At 41.8% G+C, this 22474-nt stretch overlaps 1 protein-coding gene across 3 annotated transcripts in view; it reads left to right on the forward strand.

Annotated features, from left to right (window-relative positions):
- Nucleotides 1–22474, forward strand: part of stxbp5l (syntaxin binding protein 5L) — a 294368-nt gene that overhangs the window by 260488 nt on the left and 11406 nt on the right. For 2 of the 3 annotated variants that reach the window (XM_060928664.1, XM_060928665.1), the window contains one exon: nucleotides 8036–8218. In XM_060928664.1, the coding sequence (XP_060784647.1) occupies nucleotides 8036–8218 (183 nt within the window). Of the gene's footprint in view, nucleotides 1–3666; nucleotides 3721–8035; nucleotides 8219–22474 lie in introns of all 3 variants that reach the window. The other variant, XM_060928666.1, reaches the window with a different exon arrangement.

The following is a 22474-nucleotide window of genomic DNA, read 5'->3' on the forward strand; positions in this document are numbered from 1 at the left end:
GATTTTTGGCGTTTCCCAAATCACTGCGTTTTTTTTTTTGTTCATGGAGAAAGACGCACGTTGGCCGTAAGTTTGTCTTGCAACCTGAAAAAAACGTAAGCGCCCGTAGAGTTTGTTTGACATGACAAAGAACCTCTGCGGCCAGTCTACGGCTCAAAAATCAGCACGTCACATGCGCGCCCTCCGTGCGTTTCACGCGCGCCCTCCGTGCGTTTCTTGCGTTTTTTGCACGTAGACCGGCCGTAGGAGCACGTACGGCCGGTTGTGACCTAGGCTTTACTGTGTGTAACTCAGTCCATTGAGTGATGTCAAACAAACCCTTTTTATGTTGGTACAGACAAGCTACCAGCTGTAGTCAACCATGATCACTAACAGGAAGTCAAGAGCAAGTTAACTTGGCAAGTTAAAAGACATTTTGAAACTTTCAGTACCACCGAATTAATAATCGAAATCTGTGTATGTATTTTTTTACCATGTGTATATATAATTTTGACCCTGTATTTATTTCAGAAAACCAAAAAGAAGTTAAAACTGGTATATCAATTATTGGGCCACAGAAAAGGAAGAGTTCAAAGAAATCAATGAAAGCCCAATATTGCCATGACATTCATGTCCATGAGGAGTGTATGTAAACGTCTGACCTCAACTGTATATAAAGGCAGCTCTGTTTATATGCTAAAGGACATTTCACCCAGTGCAGAAGAACTAAGGTGCTTTTCCACAGACATGGTGCTGCTGTTGGTGTGATTCACATGTTACCAATAAGAAAACAGGTTTTGGGTGACAAAATTATTTCTATTCTGGCACCTGAAATCTACCAACCTGACACAGAGGAGACTGTGACATCAAATTGAGCTGAAAATGCAAGGACATTTTATCATTATAGGCATCTAGCAGACGGTCTTATCCAGAGTGACGTACAACATACCCAGAGCAGCCTGAGGGTAGTTGGGGTGCCTTGCACAAGGACATTTTAGCTATTCCTGCTGGTCCAGGGAATTCAACCAGCAACCTTTTGATCTCAAAGCTGCTTCTCTAACCTTTAGGCCATGGATTCCCCATGGTGTCTCTGGGTTTATCACCAGAGACCCAGAATCGTCAAGCTGTTATAGTACGCAGAGTCATAGGCGTATACTGTAAGTAATGACAGTGAAAAATGATGAAAATAGTAATATCAAAATACAGGTAATGGGGTTTAGTATCACCAGAGAAATCAGAATGAATTTTTTATCAACTCATTCATCCAGAGGCACTGACCTAGATGTGAATTAGATATGAATTAGATGTACAGTATGTGTTGAGAAAATGGGGTGTGTCACATGCACATGTGACTAATGGATAGCTGTTCATTCTGATGTTCTTTCATGAATAAGACACATGTTGTGTCATTTGGCAACCCCTCAAAGTTCTTTGTTGAGAACTGTTCCAGCACCTTTCCAGCTCTGGCAGCAGCAATAATATGCGAAGAATTCATTTTAAAAGACTTCTTCTAATGATTTTTTTTTAAATTCATGGTGTCTCTTCTCAGCAGTTTTATCTACCACAGTATATCAAATATCCAGTAACATATCTCTTAACTGCCTCTGACCTTTGCAGTATTCCTGCAAAATGCTTGCAAAATGTTGCCTTTTGATTCATTTCTTCTTTATATCTTGATATGAAAAAAAAATAAGCCTGTGAGCATGAATGTGTATGTATGTTTCATATGGTTTCATTTTTTGGTTGTTGTTTTGTGGTTCTCGTGTTGTGACAACTCCACCAAACCACACTGAATCCCAAACATGCATTCAAGAACAAGTAGCACAATTATCTTCAGTGCAGTTTCATTTTGCAAAATAAAACTCTGCTAAAATGTAAAACGTGTACAGTGTCTTGCAAAAGTATTCATCCACCTTGGTGTTTGTCTTGTTTTGTTGCATTACAAGATGGAATTAAAATGGATTTTTGGAGGGTTAGCACCATTTGATTTACACAACGTGCCTACCACTTTAAAGGTGCAATTTGGTGGGGGGTTTTTTTTGTGACACAAACAATAATTAAGATGAAAAAACAGAAATCTGGAGTGTGCATAGGTATTCACCCCCTTTTGTATGAAACCCCTAAATAAGAGCTGGTCCAACCAATTCACTTTATAAGTCACATAATTAGTTGATTAAGATCCACCTGTGTGCAAAGTGTCACATGATCTGTCACATGCTGTCTGTATAAATCCACCTGTTCTGGAAGGACCCTGACTCTGCTACACTACTAAGCAAGCAACATGAGAACCAAGGAGCCTCCAAACAGGTCAGAGACAAAGTTGTGGAGAAGTATAGATCAGGGTTGGGTTATAAAAAAAATCCCAAACTTTGAATATCCCACAGAGCACCATTAAATCCATTATAGCAAAATGGAAAGAATATATCACCACTACAAACCCGACAAGAAAAGGCCACCCACCAAAACTCACAGACCAGGCAAGGACGGCATTAATCAGAGATCCAACAAAGATAACACTGAAGGAGCTGCAAAGATCCACAGCGGAGATGGGAGAATCTGTCCATAGGACCACTTTAAGCCGTACACTCCACAGAGCGAGGCTTTATGGAAGAGTGGTCAGAAAAAAAACATTGCTTAAAGAAAAAATATAAGAAAGCACGTTTGGAGTTTGCCCAACAGCATGTGGCAGACTCCCCAAACACATGGAAGAAGATTATCTGGTCAAATGAGACTAAAATTGAACTTTTTGGCCATCATGGGAAACGCAATGTGTGGCACAAAGCCAACACTTCCCATCACCCTAAGAACACCATCCCTACAGTGAAGCATGGTGGTGGCAGCATCATGCTGTGGGGACATTTTTCATCTGCAGGGACAGGAAAGCTGGTCAGGACTGAAGGAAAGATGGATGTCACTAAATGCAGGGCAATTCTGGAGAAAAACCTGTTTGAGTCGGCCAGAGGTTTGAGACTGGGACGAAGGTTCACGTTCCAGCAGGACAATGACCCTACTGCTAAAGCTACACTGGAGTGGTTTAAAGGGAAACATTTAAATGTCTTAGAATGGCCTAGTCAAAGCCCAGAGCTCAATCCAATTGAGAATCCAATTGAGACTCAATCCAATTGAGACTTACAGCTGTAATTGCAGCAAAAGGTGGCTCTACAAAGTATTGGCTTTTTTTTTTGGGGGGGGGGGGGGGGGGGGGGGTTGAATACCTATGCACACTCCAGATTTCTGTTTTTGATCTTAATTATTGTTTGTGTCACAATAAAATAAAATAAATAATTTGCACCTTTAAAGTGGTAGGCGTGTTGTGTAAATCAAATGGTGCTAACCCCCCAAAAATCAATTTTAATTCCAGCTTGTAATGCGACAAAACAGGACAAACACCAAGGGGCATGAATACTTTTGTAAGACCCTGTATATGTGAGTGTCTGTGTTTCAAATAGTAAAGTAGAGTGGAATCTCTGTTTTCTGGTGGTTATGTGATTAAGCATGAAGTAGCATGGTCATGTATGCACCACTGCATGCATGAATGTTGATTCTTTTACAAATATTTGATTTTCATTTACCTTATTCCTTACTTTTCCCTGGTAGTTTTTTTTTTTGGGGTTCAGTTTTAAACTCCGTTTTGCTTTTCGTTTAATGGATTAATTACCTCTTTTTTTCCTATGTCTTTTGTTTCAGTAAAGGGACCAGGCAGAAAGTTAAGTCTACCCACTGATCTTAAGAGTGATCTTGGTACGGTAGGCCGAAAGCGAGCAGTTTATCTCTAAACTTTTTTCCTTTCTTTCGACTCATCTACCTTTCTCCTCATACTGTTACTGAGATCATGCCGAGGGACTTTTGGTTCGTTTGTCCTTGTTGCTTTTTTTTAATTCCATATGTTTTGTTTGTTTTAAATTCCTAAGCTCACTTTCTCTCATTGGGCAAGACTGATGAATGGTAGACACCAGTGTACTTACTTTCTTTCTGTGTACGGTCTCTGAAGTCACCTTTCTTTCAGTTTGTTGAATGCATACTCTGTGTACATTTTGCAAGTGTTTACAAAGGTAGTTTGTACCTCATACCCATTTTTACTTGGAAAAGTGTCGCTCTGATAACTTTGCTTTCACTCTATCACAGTTGGTTCATTCTTTATCCCTAAACAGCCTTGCTCCATCCAAGTCGGATCATTTTATACCTCAGCATAACCACACTCTAACCCTACTGGACCATTCTTTAAGTATAGAAACGCCTGCTCCATTGTGATTGGACCATCTTCTAGCTCTGAATAGTCATACACTGACTTGGACCATTCTCTGGTGTTGCTTCATTGTGATTGGATCATTTTTCTATCTTTTCAAATCTACAAAATCTGTCTCTCACTCACTATTTTGAATTCCACTTTATGCTCCTTCTCTTCTTCTTCCTTTCTGGTCTTTCTCGCATGCTTCGGTTGAGGGATGAGCATTTTTCTTCTTTACAAATGCCTTTGACATGCTGTGCTAATTGTAACGAAGTAAAAGCCACCTTCTTTCAGGAGGTTGGATTTGTACTTTAAGAAGAATGGACTGTGTGGATAAAGACTTTTGTTCGAGTGGAAATACTTAATTATATAAGAATAGTGATTAAAGCTTACCTTAGGTTTGAATGGACTACAGAGCGGACTAATCTGTAGTTCAGGTTTTTAAGCATATTGCAGGTTATACAGTAGTTACTGAATGTGGGTATGAAAGAAGCTGTAAGCCCGAGCTAAAAAAGAAAAAAAAAAACCAATGGAAATCCTGACTTTGTGTGGTTGTGTTTATGTGATGATACATGCATACAGCTAGGTGTATATCTAGGTTTGGTATATGCCACTCCACAGTCCTCTATTATGGACAAGTTTCCCCTGGAGTGTACTGTAACACTAATTCATTTATGTCTACATGCTAAATGCTGAGATGCAGTTCAGAACAATGTAATGGAGTGGCACGTGTAAGAATGTTCATGTCCAGGTTCATGGTGCAAGCCAGGGGAAATGGATATGGAGACACCTGCGGCCTAGACTTCCCATGTGGGTTTCCTCATCCTCAGCAAACCAACAATATTTTATTAGAACACATGAAAAGACATTTTACCATACAAGTCATTATAAATGATCAAATTTATATTTATTCCAGGTTGTTATGGCTTTAGTATTACAAGACCCTCCACAATTATTGGCACCACTTGTAAAGATTAGTTAAAAAGGTTTTTAAAGGAACAGTCCACCGTACTTCCATAATGAAATATGCTCTTATCTGAATTGAGACGAGCTGCTCCGTACCTCTCCGAGCTTTGTGCGACCTCTCAGTCAGTCAGACGCAGTCAGATGCGCTGTCACTCCTGTTAGCAATGTAGCTAGGCTCAGCATGGCCAATGGTATTTTTTGGGGCTGTAGTTAGATGCGACCAAACTCTTCCGCGTTTTTCCTGTTTACATAGGTTTATATGACCAGTGATATGAAACAAGTTCAGTTACACAAATTGAAACGTAGCGATTTTCTATGCTATGGAAAGTCGGCACTATAATGACAGGTGTACTAACACCTTCTGCGCGCTTCGACAGCGCATTGATACGGAGCTCAGATATCAATGCGCTGCCGAAGCGCGCAGAAGGTGTTAGTACGCCTGTCATTATAGTGCGGACTTTCCATAGCATAGAAAATCGCTACATTTCAATTTGTGTAACTGAACTTGTTTCATATCACTGGTCATATAAACCTATGTAAACAGGAAAAACGCGGAAGAGTTTGGTCGCATCTAACTACAGCCCCAAAAAAATACCATTGGCCATGCTGAGCCTAGCTACATTGCTAACAGGAGTGACAGCGCGTCTGACTGCGTCTGACTGACTGGGAGGTCGCGCAAAGCTCGGAGAGGTACGGAGCAGCTCGTCTCAATTCAGATAAGAGCATATTTCATTATGGAAGTACGGTGGACTGTTCCTTTAAAAATTCCACCTTTTGGTGAAGTCATTTCATCTCACTAAAAAAAAAAAAAGAGGAAAAATCCAAACTTTAGTTCAAATAAATTTATTCAGAGAAAAACAAATCCTTCATCAAGAAATAATTTTCAACAAAAACACATGTCACTATTATTGGCACCCCTGCATTTAATACTTTTGTACAACCTCCCTTTGCCAGTAAAACAGCACTGAGTCTTCTCCTATAACATTTTATAAGGTTGGAGATACAGAGCAGGGCATCTGAGACCGTTCCTCTTTACACAATCTCTCCAGATCATCCAGAGTCCTCGGCCCTCTCTTGTGCTCTCTCTTCTTCAGCTCAGCCCACAGGTTTTCAATAGGGTTCAGGTCAGGGGACTGAGATGGCCATGGCATAAGCTTGATTCTGTGGTCAGTGAACCATTTTTGTGTTGATTTGGATATATGCTTCAGATCATTGTCCTGCTGGAAGATCCAGTGATGACCCCGTTTTAGTTTCCTGGCAAAGACAGCCAGATTCTGATTTAAAATGTCCTGGTATTTCAAGGAGTCCATGATGCCATGTATCGTAACAAGGTTTCCAGGGCCTTTGGAGGAAAAACAGCTCTAAAACATTACAGAACTTCCATCATGTTTTACAGTTGGGATCAGTTTCTTGTCATTATAGCCATCCTTCTTTTTACACCAAACCCATTTTGAGTGTTTGTTGCCAAAAAGCTTCATTTTTGTTTCATCAGACCAGAGAACACGGTTCCAGTCAAAGTTCTGGTAGCGTTTCACAAACTTCAGGTGCTTATGTTTGTGGTTAACTGACAAAAAAGGCGCTTTTTTTCAGCATACCTTCCAAATAATCTGTTGGCATGGAAGTGGAGTCTGATGTTGGCTTTGGAGATTTGGAAACCCTGAGATTTTACTTTTTTTCTTGTAATTCACCAACTGATCCTTGGGGATTTTTATTTGCCACTCTTACCATCCTCCTCACTGTACGTGGGGGCAAAATAAACTTGGGTCATCTTCCAGGCAAATTTGTAACAGCTCTAGTTGGTGTCCACTTTTTTTATTATTTCCCTAACAGTAGAAATGGATATTTTTCAGGCAAGTAGCTATTTTTTAAATAACCATTCCATAACTTATGAAGGTCAACAGACTTCTCCCTCATTTGGTTTGCGCGTTCTCTTAGCTTCCCCATGTTGATGGATGACTAAGGGAATTTGGCCTCTGTGTCACCTAATATTTGTACCCCAGTTAATCATGGATTACAGCTTGAAAGTTCCTACACACTCCAATCAACTCAAACATATACAATTTAAATGGGAAACATGCTTCAGTCACGTTGTGTTCACTATAATTTCCAGGGTTGTCAATCATGATACGTGTTTTTGTTGAAAATAGTTATTTCTTGATGAGGGATTTGTTTTCCTCTGAATAAATTTATTTCAATTAAAGGTTGGATTTTTCTCTTCTTTTTTTTTTCAGTGTGAGATGAAGCGACTTCACCAAAAGGTGGATTTTTTCGAACCCTTTTTACTAATCTTTACAAGGGGTGCCAGTAATTATGGAGGGCCATGTATATGGTTCTCCCATTATTTATAACCTATAAAGGCTTTGTAATTCTAAGGTCATGAAATGCAGTCTTGAAATTATGTTAAGCCAACGGGTTGTTAACTTTGCATAACAGTATACAATTAGAAACGATCCAGTGCTGAGGGTTTTTTTTTCTTCTTCTTTCAAAATTCTGAGATGAAAGCAGTCTATCCATTGTAGTGCTCTCTTCTAAATCTCACAAAAGTAGAGACACTGAGAGAGGATGAGAAATTCCCTTTGCAATGCCAGTTTCGTGCGAATGACAACTCTACCATTATCTGTTTCTTCTCTTCCTTTGCTTTGTACTTTGCTTTCTTTGTTTTGCATTTTGTTCTTTCAGTAAGCTAGAACTAATAATTCTGTTATTACATTACATTTCTCCATAATGTTTTACTTTCCCTTTCCTTCTTTTACATCGACCCTAACCAGCTTTGTCTCCGACTCTGTCCATTTCTCTCTCTCTCTCTCTCGGAGTTTCCCTTGCTCGGTTGCATTTGTGCTAATGCTTTGCCCGTTGTTTCAGATCATGTGAATGGACATTGCACTAGTCCAACTTCGCAGCCATGTGTATCTGGGAGACCCCGTGCTCCAGGGGCCCCTGAAGGGCCTCGTCTCACCCGCCGCGGGCCTGGACGACCGCCATTCCGCAAGGCCCAGTCAGCCGCATGCATGGAGGTCTCTTTGCCTGTGTCCTCCCTCACCGAAGGTGTGTGCTTGGTCTCCATCTCCCTATATTAACTTCCTCCCCCCTTCCCTTATTTCTCTCTCCCCTTTCTCTCCTTACCCTCCTTTCCTTGCATGTTAACCACTCATCAGGGGATAGGAAAGAGGGTAGGTGCCTAATAGCCATCTTCTCTAACTGATTTATTTGATTGCTTTCTTTTTATAAACTCACTCCTTGAGGAGAAATTGGTGACTTCAAATGGGCCTGTTGCAGTCTGATTGGCCCATAATGAGGGAAATGCAGTGCCTTTTTAAGCACCAATTTCCTCATTTTTCACTGCAAAAACATATACAATCAGTGAAGTGTTTTTGTGACTTTGATTCTTGACAGGTTTGTGCTACAAGCTGAATTGGCTCATCTTTCAAACGCATACAACTGATCAAAACCACTGGAAAAGACCGAAAAAAGAAAACATAAAGCAAAAAAAGCACAAATCGCATCAGAGCAAATCACAAAAATGAATCAGCTTTGTGAGCTTTGGGGGTTTCTTCCATCCCTCTTATGTTTGAGCTGATACTAATGATTCAAACATAAGGCTGAACTCAATTACTGCTATGATCCAAATGATAACTTTCATTGTGAATGTGCTTTGCTGGGTCGACAGTGCGCTGTGTGGCAGGGCAAAGTAAAGACAGAGACCTCCATCATAAGGAGCTTCAGACTAAATGTGTGATATTTTATTTATCCCTTAGTCACAGACACACACTTTTGTGAAGTTCAGGTCTCCTCAGCCAGTTTCACACATTCTGCACACTAAGGTTATTATCATTAATGCAGTGTTTACTGGTTATAAAATACAGTTCTACAAAGCTGTCTGTGGAATGAGTTTAAAGATTGAATGTTAACAAGAGAGCGGCACGGTGGTGTAGTGGTTAGCACGGTCACCTCACAGCAAGAAGGTCCTGGGTTCGAGCCCAGCGGCCGGCGAGGGCCTTTCTGTGTGGAGTTTGCATGTTCTCCCCGTGTCCGCGTGGGTTTCCTCTGGGTGCTCCGGTTTCCCCCACAGTCCAAAGACATGCAGGTTAGGTTAATTGGTGGCTCTAAATTGACCGTGAGTGTGAGTGTGAATGGTTGTTTGTCTCTATGGCCAAGTTTACATTAGACTGTCTCGTTTTCTTCGCGGATGCACTGTCCATTTACATTAAAACGCCTGGAAATGCTGGGAAACGGGAATCCGCCAGGGTCCACATATTCAATCTAGATCATGTCTGGTCCGGTGCTGTGTAAACATTGAGAATACGCAGATACGCGGATACGCTGTGCTGAGCTCTAGCTGGCATCGTCATTGGACAACGTCACTGTGACATCCACCTTCCTGATTCGCTGGCGTTGGTCATGTGACGTGACTGCTGAAAAACGGCGCGGATTTCCGCCTTGTATCACCTTTCATTAAAGAGTATAAAAGTATGAAAATACTGCAAATACTGATGCAAATACTGCCCATTGTGTAGTTATGATTGTCTTTAGGCTTGCCATCCTTCCACTTGCAAGTGGTAAGTGACGCGCATGCCTGATATGCACTGAGATCACACACACAGTGGCTCAGTCCCGAATCACTGCTCGCGCGCTCTGTGAGCTGCGCAGGGCCAGAGTGCGCACCCTCCAGAGGGCACTCGCTGTTCAGGGCGGAGTGATTTGGAGCGCAGGTTGCCTGCGGAGCCGAGCGTATCCGTGTATTGGCGTTGCTATGTGCACGCGAATCGTGTATTGGCGTTGCTGTGTGCACACTAATCGTTTTAAAAACATTAATCTGATGATCCGCTGATACGGTCTAATGTAAACCCCACCTATGTGTCAGCCCTGTGATGATTTGGCGACTTGTCCAGGGTGTACCCCGCCTTTCGCCCGTAGTCAGCTGGGATAGGCTCCAGCTTGCCGGCGACCCTGCACAGGATAAGCAGTTACGGATAATGGATGGATGGATGGATGTTAACAAGAAATGTGTGGGAGTCTGGGAAAAACTGTCAGGTGTCGCTGAGGCTCGGTTCTGGAAAATATTTGCCTGTAAAAGCAGCCAGTTTAACAAGTGCAACAGTGAAAAGATGTGTGCTAATAAGTGTGCATCTTGGACAGAAAATATCGAAATTCACTGATGTGAAAGGTTTTACCACACAAATATGCAACCAGTGGTGGAAGAAGTATTCAGATCATTTCTTTAAGTAAAAGGAAGTTGTGAAAATACGCCACTGCAAGTAAAATTCCTGCATTCAAAACCTTACTTAAAAGTAGAAGTCTGTATTATCAGCAAAATGTACTTAAAGTATTAAGTACTGTAAAAGTAGTCAGTGTGTAGTAAAATGGTCGCTGGTGTTTTTGTATTAATATTACTGTTGCATTTTACTGCTATGATTATGGTTGAGCTAATTTTAACTACTTTATATACGGTTTGTTAGTTAAAACTACAGCAAAGTATCACACTGTCTATGATCATCACATTATTTGGACCATCACTGTCCTGTGGGATCCACTATCTTAAAAAAAAAAAGTCAACTTTTCATGAGCTCAGAAAAGCAGCCCTGGTTTCAGCTCTGTGAAAATGCATTTTAGAGCTAATCCAAGAGGGTTATTAAATAGTTTATTTAGCTTAAGAAGTACGGTAGGACAATTTTCTCAAACCATAAAGGAACACTTAATCATTCAAATCCAAAATTATTTGGAGATACATGATTTTCGGGGGCGGCACGGTGGTGTAGTGGTTAGCACTGTCACCTCACAGCAAGAAGGTCCGGGTTCGAGCCCCGTGGCCGGCGAGGGCCTTTCTGTGTGGAGTTTGCATGTTCTCCCTGTGTCCGCGTGGGTTTCCTCCGGGTGCTCCGGTTTCCCCCACAGTCCAAAGACATGCAGGTTAGGTTAACTGGTGACTCTAAATTGAGCGTAGGTGTGAATGTGAGTGTGAATGGTTGTCTGTGTCTATGTGTCAGCCCTGTGATGACCTGGTGACTTGTCCAGGGTGTACCCCGCCTTTCGCCCGTAGTCAGCTGGGATAGGCTCCAGCTTGCCTGCGACCCTGTAGAACAGGATAAAGCGGCTAGAGATGATGAGATGAGATGAGATACACGATTTTCACTGGACAGGAAGGGTATGAAACGTAATCTGAAAAGTAACTAGTATCTGCAACTTTCAGACAAATGTAGTGGAGTAAAAAGTACAAGGTTTGCCTCTGAGATGTAGTAGAATAGAAATTGCATAAAATGGAAATACTCAAGTAAATAACAAGTACTTTGAATTTGTACTTAAAGACAGTATCTAAGTAAATGTACTTAGTTACACTCACTGGCCACTTTAATAGGAACTTGTTCTTGATTGTAAGATTCCTGTTCTTGGCTGCAGGAGTGGAACCCAATGTGCTCTTCTGCTTTTGCATGCTGAGATGCTTTTCTGCTCACCACGGTTGTAAAGAGTGATTATATGAGTTACTATAACTTTCCTGGTAGCTCGAACCAATCTGGCCATTTTCCTCTGACCTCTCTTATCAACAAGGTATTTGTTTCCAGCCACAGAACTGCCACTCACTTTTGTTTTTCGCACCATTCTGTGTAAATTCGAGACTGTTGTGTGTGAAAACCCCAGGAGATCAGCAGTTTCTGAAATACTCAAACCAGTCCATCTGGCTCAAACCAACACCCATGCCACAGTGAAAGTCACACTTTGAGATCACAATTTTTCTCATTCTGATGTTTGAAGTGAACATTAAAGTTCTTGATTTGTATCTGCATGATTCTATGCATTGTGCTGCTGTCAAGGGATCGGCTGATTAGACAACTGCATCAAACAGCACAGCAGGTGGATGGGTGTTCCTAATAAAGTGGCCAGTGAGTGTACATTCCACCACTGTATGTAACATTAGATTGCTATGCACTCTCTCAAAACATATATTCTGCATTTTCTATTTTAAACAAACTTATTTCTTTATCCCCAATATATCCGATTTATGCATAAAAGGCACACTCAACTGTTGGGAGCAATTTAGCATCCTCTGCTTAACCTGATTGCTTTAAAATGATAGAAATTAAAATATCCTGACATAATTGGAATAGACGGCACAGTGGTGTAGTGGTTAGCGCTGTCGCCTCACAGCAAGAGGGTCCGGGTTCGAGCCCCGTGGCTGGCGAGGGCCTTTCTGTGTGGAGTTTGCATGTTCTCCCCGTGTCCGCGTGGGTTTCCTCCGGGTGCTCCGGTTTCCCCCACAGTCCAAAGACATGCAGGTTAGGTTAACTGGTGACTCTAAACTGACCGTAGGTGTGAATGTGAGTGTGAATGGTTGTCTGTGTCTATGTGTCAGCCCTGTGATGACCTGGCGACTTGTCCAGGGTGTACCCCGCCTTTCGCCCGTAGTCAGCTGGGATAGGCTCCAGCTTGCCTGCGACCCTGTAGAACAGGATAAAGCGGCTAGAGATAATGAGATGAGATGAGATAATTGGAATAAATTGCATGAATTCTAAATGGTACTTCAATAATTTCATGAAAATCAAATGTACAATGCAGAAGCATAAAAGCAAGACACCTGCTGAGATCATTAACAGTGCCAGCTATAATGGCTGTAATTAAACAAAAAAGTTCTAACAATGTTCAGCGCATCACTGACTTCTGTATCTCTATGTGTAGTAAAAACCTATTTTTGTGCGTTTTAAAGATTTAAAAAGCTATATTTCTTCCTCAAAGTGTACAGAAAATAAAAACTACATCATTTTATAATGAATACTACCACCAAACATAATAATAAAAAATAATACTGAAACGGTGAGGTAATTTTCCATATTTATACCATGATTAGAAAAAGAAGAAAGAAAACTGTGACTGCTGTACTGAGGTTTGCTGAAGGGTACAACTAAGGATGAATTGCAATCAAAGTCAGAATCAGCTTTATTATCATTATGTGTATTGCACACCGAAATGAAATAGCGAGCCCTTCAATGCTCAGGTACTCCAAGTAGGTAAATTACTGACAAGAGGAAAGAAAAGACACACAGATTAAACAAAAAGATTTAAAAAAGATTTAGTTAAGGCCCTGGTCATGCTATTGGTCCCAGTTATGTTGCACAAGGGGTGAAATTGAAACATCCTTGTATGTACCCAGTACTATTGCTGGGTTTCACATGACGTCACAGCCGCCTCATTAGTAATTCAAAACTTTAGCTGGTGGTCTACCAAAGGTCAATTGACAAAGTGTTTGTACGGAGAAGGTGCATTGCTTGCATGAAAAATGCCTTACACTTGCGTTGTTTTAGGCTGTATGAATCGATCAAACCATGAAACTGATAAAAGTTTCTTCAGGGTTCCCCATGAACAAATAAAAAAGGGTGAACAAACACAGGATTTCACAAAAAGAAGTCAAGAAAGGTGGCTTTTGAACCTCTCACTGAAATCGAAGGGAGCCGAGTCGAAGCACGCTCGAGTTTGCAGTGATCACTTGGTGAAAGGTTTGTATCTCCCTCTCAGCTACGGCCTTAGTGTTTTCCAAGTACTTTTCTTGCTATGTGTCATTATTTTACGGTACTTTTTTTAGTCACGAAGCGCTAAAGTCCCCAGCCGTTTCTTTGTTTACTCCTCACAAAGTCCATATGCATGAAGGTCACGACAAAGTTCTTACCCAGCCGTACAGTTACAATGCGCCGTGATCACTTCTCCGTCTTGTTTAACTAAGATCCAGGTCTTTAAAGAAGTTTCTGATGAGCTTTGTGAATGATTTACCTGAGAGATAAGAGCCAACACAAGTGAAAATCAAGCAAACTGTTGTTTGTTTGTACTTCAACTTGCAGCGCTTTGTTGTAAAGACGCAAACGAAAAGCTTAAAAAAACATACTTAGACGGGCAAAAACAATACAAGATTCATTCAGCAGTGACTTGATACCGAGGTCCTTTACCCAGCCACATACAAAAAAGCTGTAAGCCTCCATATTCTTCCACGCTTTCATCTGTTTTGTGGTGTAGAAGGACGTCTGCAACACCAGATAGTTCGAGATGTCGGGGAACTCGACTGAAGGGTGGTTTTCGAGATCATATGACAAATCTTAGGGGTCGATTCCATTGCACATAGCAATCTTCTGAATAGATCTAAAGCGAGCAGTGGCTTCTAGATTACGAGCGTACTCTGATAAGTTATTGCTAGTTGTTTGCACTGCGGCAGCCGTTTAGACCACCAGCTATTTCACTTCTGGTAAAACCGCTAAGAAAAGTCACATGACTGAAACCCAGCAATACTTTTTGATTTCCTAATACCCTAGAAGGGCGGCACAGTGGTGCAAGTGGTTAGCCTCATAGCAAGAAGGTTCTGGGTTTGAGCCCAGCCAACCAGGGCCTTTCTGTGTGGAGTTTGCATGTTCTCCCCGTGTCTGCGTGGGTTTCTTCCGGGTGCTCCGGTTTCTCCCACAGTCCAAAGGCATGCAGGTTAGGTTAACTGGTGGTTCTAAATTGTCCATAGGGGTGTGTGTGTGTGTGTGTGTGTGTGTGTGTGTGTGTGTGTGTGTGTGTGTGTGTGTGTGTGTGTGTGTGTGAGAATGGTTGAGAGGAGAAAACCTCTATAATAATCCAGTAGAAGGCAACAGGAAACTACTACTGTAATGTTACTGAGACACTTTGATGGCTGAAGCCGTCAGAGGGGCACATCACTGAAGTGATATGCCAGGATGGATGGATGGATGGATGGATGGAATACCCTAGAAGACCCTAATACAAGAAGGCTCTTCTGCGTCAAATAAGAAGGTGGTGTAAATTCAATGTTTCTAAAATTCACTTTACCTTGGCTTGTCAATGATCCAAGCAAGGTTAACACACTTTCTTTGTGGCAAAACTTGAAAATTTCAGCAGAATCGGAACCCCAGTTACAGAGGCAATTGAAATTCCCTATGTGATATAAATGTTTACAGAAAATAGTCAAATGAACTTTGGAACTTTGGCCAAATGGCACATCTTAAAATTCTCAGTGTTTCAGAAGTCTATGTATTACACACACACACACATATATATATATATATATATATATATATATATATCATCTCATCTCATTATCTCTAGCCGCTTTATCCTTCTACAGGGTCGCAGGCAAGCTGGAGCCTATCCCAGCTGACTACGGGCGAAAGGCGGGGTACACCCTGGACAAGTCGCCAGGTCATCACAGGGCTGACACATAGACACAGACAACCATTCACACTCACATTCACACCTACGGTCAATTTAGAGTCACCAGTTAACCTAACCTGCATGTCTTTGGACTGTGGGGGAAACCGGAGCACCCGGAGGAAACCCACGCGGACACGGGGAGAACATGCAAACTCCACACAGAAAGGCCCTCGCCGGCCACGGGGCTCAAACCTGGACCTTCTTGCTGTGAGGCAACAGCGCTAACCACTACACCACCGTGCCGCCATATATATATATATATATATATATATATATATATATATATATATATATAAAAAAGACTCTGCCTTCTCAGAGAGCATTTTGAATGACTCCAGTTCTTACCTGTTGGGACACAGCAGCCTACTAGAAATAACTTAAAGTTGTTTACGGAAAATGTCACATACATGCAGAACCACGGGCTTGCATTGCATCTGGTGAAACTGACATTCAACATGCAGCTTGACTCTTACTAAACATTTAAACTATCACCCTTTAGTAGTCCAACCAACAAGAAATTTAGAGGTGATGCCAAACAGGCACAAGCTATGAACAGTTCCTATCTGGTCCTCTATCTGCATGCAACACGGCATATGGCCAAATGGGAGGCTTTGGGTGACTGTGGTCATCTGGAAATAGATCAGAAAAAAATCATTCTGATACCCAAGCTAGTCCTATATGAACACTATTAGGACATGTTGTGCTTTTGGTGGTAAATATCTAACATGATCTAATAGGAGGGGCGGCACGGTGGTGTAGTGGTTAGCGCTGTCGCCTCACAGCAAGAAGGTCCGGGTTCGAGCCCCGTGGCCGGCGAGGGCCTTTCTGTGCAGAGTTTGCATGTTCTCCCCGTGTCCGCGTGGGTTTCCTCCAGGTGCTCCGGTTTCCCCCACAGTCCAAAGACATGCAGGTTAGGTTAACTGGTGACTCTAAATTGACTGTGAGTGTGAATGGTTGTCTGTGTCTATGTGTCAGCCCTGTGATGACCTGGCGACTTGTCCAGGGTGTACCCCGCCTTTCGCCCGTAGTCAGCTGGGTTAGGCTCCAGCTTGCCTGCGACCCTGTAGAAGGATAAAGCGGCTAGAGATAATGAGATGAGATGAGATCTAATAGGAGGTTAGACATGACATTTTTTGGAGTGGGACCAATCGTGTGACCAGGGCCGTAAGCAGCTTTATACAGTTGTGTAGTTTGCAAATAGTGAAAATCTAGTTCAAGTAAATAATACTATAAATGCAAACATTATAAGAGCTATAATACAGTAGTGCAGTGTCTTTTGATTGATTGGTGTAAGGACATGCTGTTAGTTGACTAAGAGTCTACTAATAAGTCTTATATGACCTGGTAGAGTCTCACAGCTTGGGGGAAGAAGCTGTTTACTAATCTGTTAGCTAGTAGGATATAACTGACTTCACTGTTACTCTCCAACATATTGAGTATGTACTGTACATAGCATACAGTATGGCTCGTGTGTGTGTGTATTATTGCTGCCTATACGTATGTGCTTGTGTAAACAGATCTGCGTTATCTCTTTGTATTTTTACATCTGTATCAACTTAACGTCCTTACTGTGCACACGCACATCATCCATCAGAGCAGCACAATAAGCTTCTGATACCACAGCCCTGTCTTTGCCATGGCATTACCACCTCAGAATCACTTTTCACTCCTCTCAAATCTAATATCAGCAGTAGTTGTGCTTGCGCTCTCTCTCTCTCGCTCTCTCTCTCTCATCGCCACAGGACAGAGCACTCAGCAACATACAGTGTCACATCAGGTTCATTTGATTGACGATAATGCACAATCCTTCAGGTGGTTGTATGGAAGAGGTTATTTATTATTAGGAATGATTATCTGACAGACAGAGAGCACTTTATAGGCTTGTTCAGGGGTTGACATTTTTTACTTCACAGACCAGACAAAGAGAACTTATCAATCCTTAGCTTCCTTTTAACCCTTTGATGCAAAACATATGCACACCCCTTCTAATGCACAACATGGGTCAAAAATGACCCGCATTCATTTTCCAGGTTATTTCATGCTGACTGAGTTTTTCTTTGCTCTATCTTTTGAAATCAATTTATTTTATGATTGAATATTCCAAGTATTCTTTAAATATCTTGCTTTTAATTACCACAAATCATTAATTTAATTTTTTCTTTCCTACTTTATGAACAAAAATACTTTTTATATTACTACACATGAGTCATCCAAGTGTAATTTAAAATTCATCTCATCTCATTATCTCTAGCCGCTTTATCCTTCTACAGGGTCGCAGGCAAGCTGGAGCCTATCCCAGCTGACTACAGGCGAAAGGCGGGGTACACCCTGGACAAGTCGCCAGGTCATCACAGGGCTGACACAGACACAGACAACCATTCACACTCACATTCACACCTACGGTCAATTTAGAGTCACCAGTTAACCTAACCTGCATGTCTTTGGACTGTGGGGGAAACCGGAGCACCTGGAGGAAACCCACACGGGGAGAACATGCAAACTCCGCACAGAAAGGCCCTCGCCGGCCATGGGGCTCGAACCCAGGACCTTCTTGCTGTGAGGCGACAGCGCTAACCACTACACCACCGTGCCGCCCTGATTTAAAATTAAATGTCTTAATACTATAATAATAATTTGTTTCAAGTAATTACTTTAGCACCACGGGCGATTGCTCTAAGACAACGAGGGAGGCTCAGCCTCCTCTAACAATGACAAACATCGTGTAGGATGAATTGCGCTAGGCTTATGTTATAGCCGACCTTATAACATTGCTATTTCAGATCCAGAATCATAGAAATATATGTGCTCAACCCACTACAGTGCGAAATCATTCCGTTATAACTTTCCCCAGTTCGCCTAATGTGTGCGTGAGTTTTTCCCCCTCGTGACAGCGCGATGCAGCCCAGCCTCAGTGGACTTCAATGGCATTTGGGAGCTATGCGCTTTTTAATATCAAAAGGCAAGACGATTATTGGACAAATACTGCGAAAACGCCCGCCCACGGACTCCCACAGACTCCCAGCCTCACAGTGGGAGGGACATGGCAAAGCTTTCCGCGAGGAGACTGCTGATTGGTGAAAGCGGCTGGATATTTTCTTTGATTGACAGCTCGTTTCAAATATAGACAGGCAGCGGTGAATTTCAGTTCAGTCCCATGTGGATTCGCAAGTGCTGTGGTGTATTGTAAGAGATCAGCTTACATTTCGATTTCATTCATTACATACGGTTTCTACCAGCTTTTCTAGTTTGTATATATTTTCATTGTAAATAAAGTGTAAATATAGTGTTGTCAAGTTTGCTATCTTAGTTCCAGAAATTTCGTTTATTTGAGTGACTGAACTTGAACTTGAGGGGGCTAGTCAGCTAGCAAGAAAGCTGCGCACGGATGCCAAGCATTGTTGATTTAATTTTGGCGAAGCCATTTGCCAGTCTTCCTTTCGAGGAAAAAATTAAAATTAAAGAGCAGGGTAGACCAACGCCTCAAATTGACTTGGTGAAAAAGGTAGGGAATAATACATGACCCACATCAACAACAGTAAATAGGCTACTTTAGTAATATGTCATGGATGGACCAAAAATATAGAATCTATTTAAAATGTTTATGCTGAGTATATTATATTGGAATATATATTTCTCTGGATATGAATTAAACACAGCTACAATTTGGAAAACATTTTTAAACAAAAACACAGCCGAGAACATTTCACACTACAGACCTGGATTAAAAGTGAAGGGTTATCAAAATTGTCAATAAAACATTTCTCAGTCAAAATAAGTAAAATATAGGGAAAGTGTCATTGAATGAAATGTGTGGCACCCAGCTCTATGTTTGGCTCCCCAAGGTCAGTGCTTGTGCCTATTCCAGAACACTCTGCTGTTACTGCTGAGGTTCCTGACAAAGAGCTGCTTTCAATAATGATCAATTTTTAAACAACATGCCACAATTTTAAAATATAAAATGTTAAAATATACCCCCCCAACACCACCATCATGTATATTGGACAGGAGGCTAATGGGCCAAAAGAACCTGTTATTTCACAGTTTGTGACCCTGCCAACAATCAGCCAGATCAGAGGCAAGAGTATGGGCAAAATTGATGTGTTTTTTTCTTTTAAAATCTGGAAATATCGTAACCGACCAGCCTCCCCTGTTTGAAAGACTACCAGCTGCCACTGTTTAGCAGTGAATGGGGCCAGTTATTTATTTATTAACTATGTAGTTAGCTAAGCCAACTACAATAAAATTAGCTAACTAAAGTAGAATAATGTCAACAGCTAGGTAGCTAATAGTAATTACTTGTAACTTTCTGACAAATAATCTACTCACTCTCAAGGTAACCTAAACATAATCAATTTTTTTCTAAGGTAATGTTCGAACAATTGAAAAACATTACTTCCATGTATTAGATGGGCAAAGGGTGCTGTGTGTGCTGAGCTGTGAAATGTCTGACACAAGCACAATTCACAGTTCCCACCAAACGCTGGAGTAAATGCATGCGGGTCGTTTCTGACCCATGTGTGTAAACTTGATGTAGAATTACAAAAGCTGTGCTTGTCCATAACTTAAGAAAGGAAAAATAAAAATTATTTGTGCTAAACAAAAACAAGATATTTACTGCATATTTGGAAAAGTGAATGACAAAATGAATTTATTTCAAAAGTATATCATAGAAACACTCAGCCATACATGAAATAACCTGGAAAATGAATGCAGGTCAGGCGGCACGGTGGTGTAGTGGTTAGCGCTGTCGCCTCACAGCAAGAAGGTCCTGGGTTCGAGCCCCGTGGCCGGCGAGGGCCTTTCTGTGCAGAGTTTGCATGTTCTCCCCGTGTCCGCGTGGGTTTCCTCCGGGTGCTCCGGTTTCCCCCACAGTCCAAAGACATGCAGGTTAGGTTAACTGGTGACTCTAAATTGACCGTAGGTGTGAATGTGAGTGTGAATGGTTGTCTGTGTCTATGTGTCAGCCCTGTGATGACCTGGTGACTTGTCCAGGGTGTACCCCGCCTTTCACCCGTAGTCAGCTGGGATAGGCTCCAGCTTGCCTGCGACCCTGTAGAAGGATAAAGCAGCTAGAGATAATGAGATGAGATGAGATGAATGCAGGTCGTTTTTGACCCATGTTGTGCATTAGAAGGGTAGTGATACAAAAAGGGTTTTTATTCAAAAAGTAAGAAAGGAAAAAATAAAATAAGGATGTATGATGATCAAAAACAAGTTAATTGAGGAATACCTTGAATACTGAATGATGGAATTAATTTATTGCAAAGATATAGAAGATATAAACTCAGCCGGGTCACTTTTGACCCATGTTTTGCATCAAAGGGTTAAGGTAGATTTTCATTACATTTGTTTTCCCTTCGATCTGATTTTCCTCCAATCTTCAGACTGAGAATGTTTTATGATGGCCTTCAGCTGATTTTTGTGCCAGACCAGGTGACCGAAACCCATTCTCCTCTTATTTGTTCTAGATAAGCATTATTCCAGTGTTTACTTTTCTCATTGAAGAAAATGATCCTTGTCCATTAGGGACTCTCCATTGCTTCAGCAGTCTCCATGTTGTGCGTGTGTCCTTATTGCTGCACAGCTGGATCACTGAGATATTTAAAGGTCAATGAGCAGCAAGAAAAGCTGGGCTGCAGCTAATGAGACATGCTACAGGAAGTGAGGACAGCAGGAGGGGTGTGTGCTCTATTTCAGATAAATAACAAGCAGGGATGGAGGACGGTATGTACACACTATCATATATAAATCAATTCATATACAGTTCCAGTCAAAAGTTTGGACACCTACTTATTCATAAGTTTTGCTGTATTTTGATGATTTTCTACATTGAACAATACTGAAAACATCAAAACTATGAAATAAAATATGGAACATATATATAGAATTATGTGGTGAACAAAAAAGTGTTAAACAAAATGTGTTTCATATTTTAGATTCTTCAACGTAGCCACCGTTTACATTGATGATGCTTTACACACTATCCGCATTATCTTAACCAGCTTCATGAGGTCGTCACCTGGAATGCTTTTCAATTAACAGGTGCCCCGTCAAAAGTAGTGCAATTTCTTGCCTTCTTAATGCATTTGAGATCAAACCGTAAACAGTAAATAACTAGAAAAGCACTCGGAGAGTGCAGACCTCCGCCAAGAATCCTTTAAAAAAATCCGGGATCCAGAAGGTGATCCAGATCACCGCCAAAATGTAATGGATTGTTACTTGTGCCCAGTCACACCTCTGGAAAAAATTTCAGAGCAATCCGTTCATTACTTTTTCCGTAATGTTGCTAACAGACAAACCAACAAACAAACAAACAAACCAACGCTACCGAAAACATAACCTCCTTGGCGGAGGTAATAAGAATACAGTAAAAGCCCTATTCCACAACTGTAGTAATCCATATTACCTCAAGAACCGCTCAACTAAGGCCAAGTTTACATTAGACCGTATCTGTCTCGTTTTCTTCGCGGATGCACTGTCCGTTTACATTAAAACGCCTGGAAATGCCGGGAAACGGGAATCCGCCAGGGTCCACGTATTCAATCTAGATCATGTCTGGTCCGGTACTGTGTAAACATTGAGATACGTGGATACGCTGTGCTGAGCTCTAGCTGGCGTCGTCATTGGACAACGTCACTGTGACATCCACCTTCCCGATTCGCTGGCGTTGGTCATGTGACGCGACTGCTGAAAAACGGCGCGGACTTCCGCCTTGTATCACCTTTCATTAAAGAGTATAAAAGTATGAAAATACTGCAAATACTGATGCAAATACTGCCCATTGTGTAGTTATGATTGTCTTTAGGCTTGCCATCCTTCCACTTGCAAGTGGTAAGTGACGCGCATGCCCGACATGCACTGAGATCACACACACAGCGGCTCAGTCCCAAATCACTGCTTGTGCACTTCACTCGCGCGCTCTGTGAGCTGCGCAGGGCCGGAGTGCGCACCCTCCAGAGGGCACTCGCTGTTCAGGGCGGAGTGATTTGGAGCGCAGGATGCCTGCGGAGCCGAGCGTATCCGTGTATTGGCGTTGCTATGTGCGCGCGAATCGTGTATTGGCGTTGCTGTGTGCACACTAATCGTTTTAAAAACGTTAATCTGATGATCCGCTGGTAC

This window comes from Neoarius graeffei, chromosome 9, assembly GCF_027579695.1.
Source record: "Neoarius graeffei isolate fNeoGra1 chromosome 9, fNeoGra1.pri, whole genome shotgun sequence".
Classification (NCBI taxonomy): domain Eukaryota; kingdom Metazoa; phylum Chordata; class Actinopteri; order Siluriformes; family Ariidae; genus Neoarius; species Neoarius graeffei.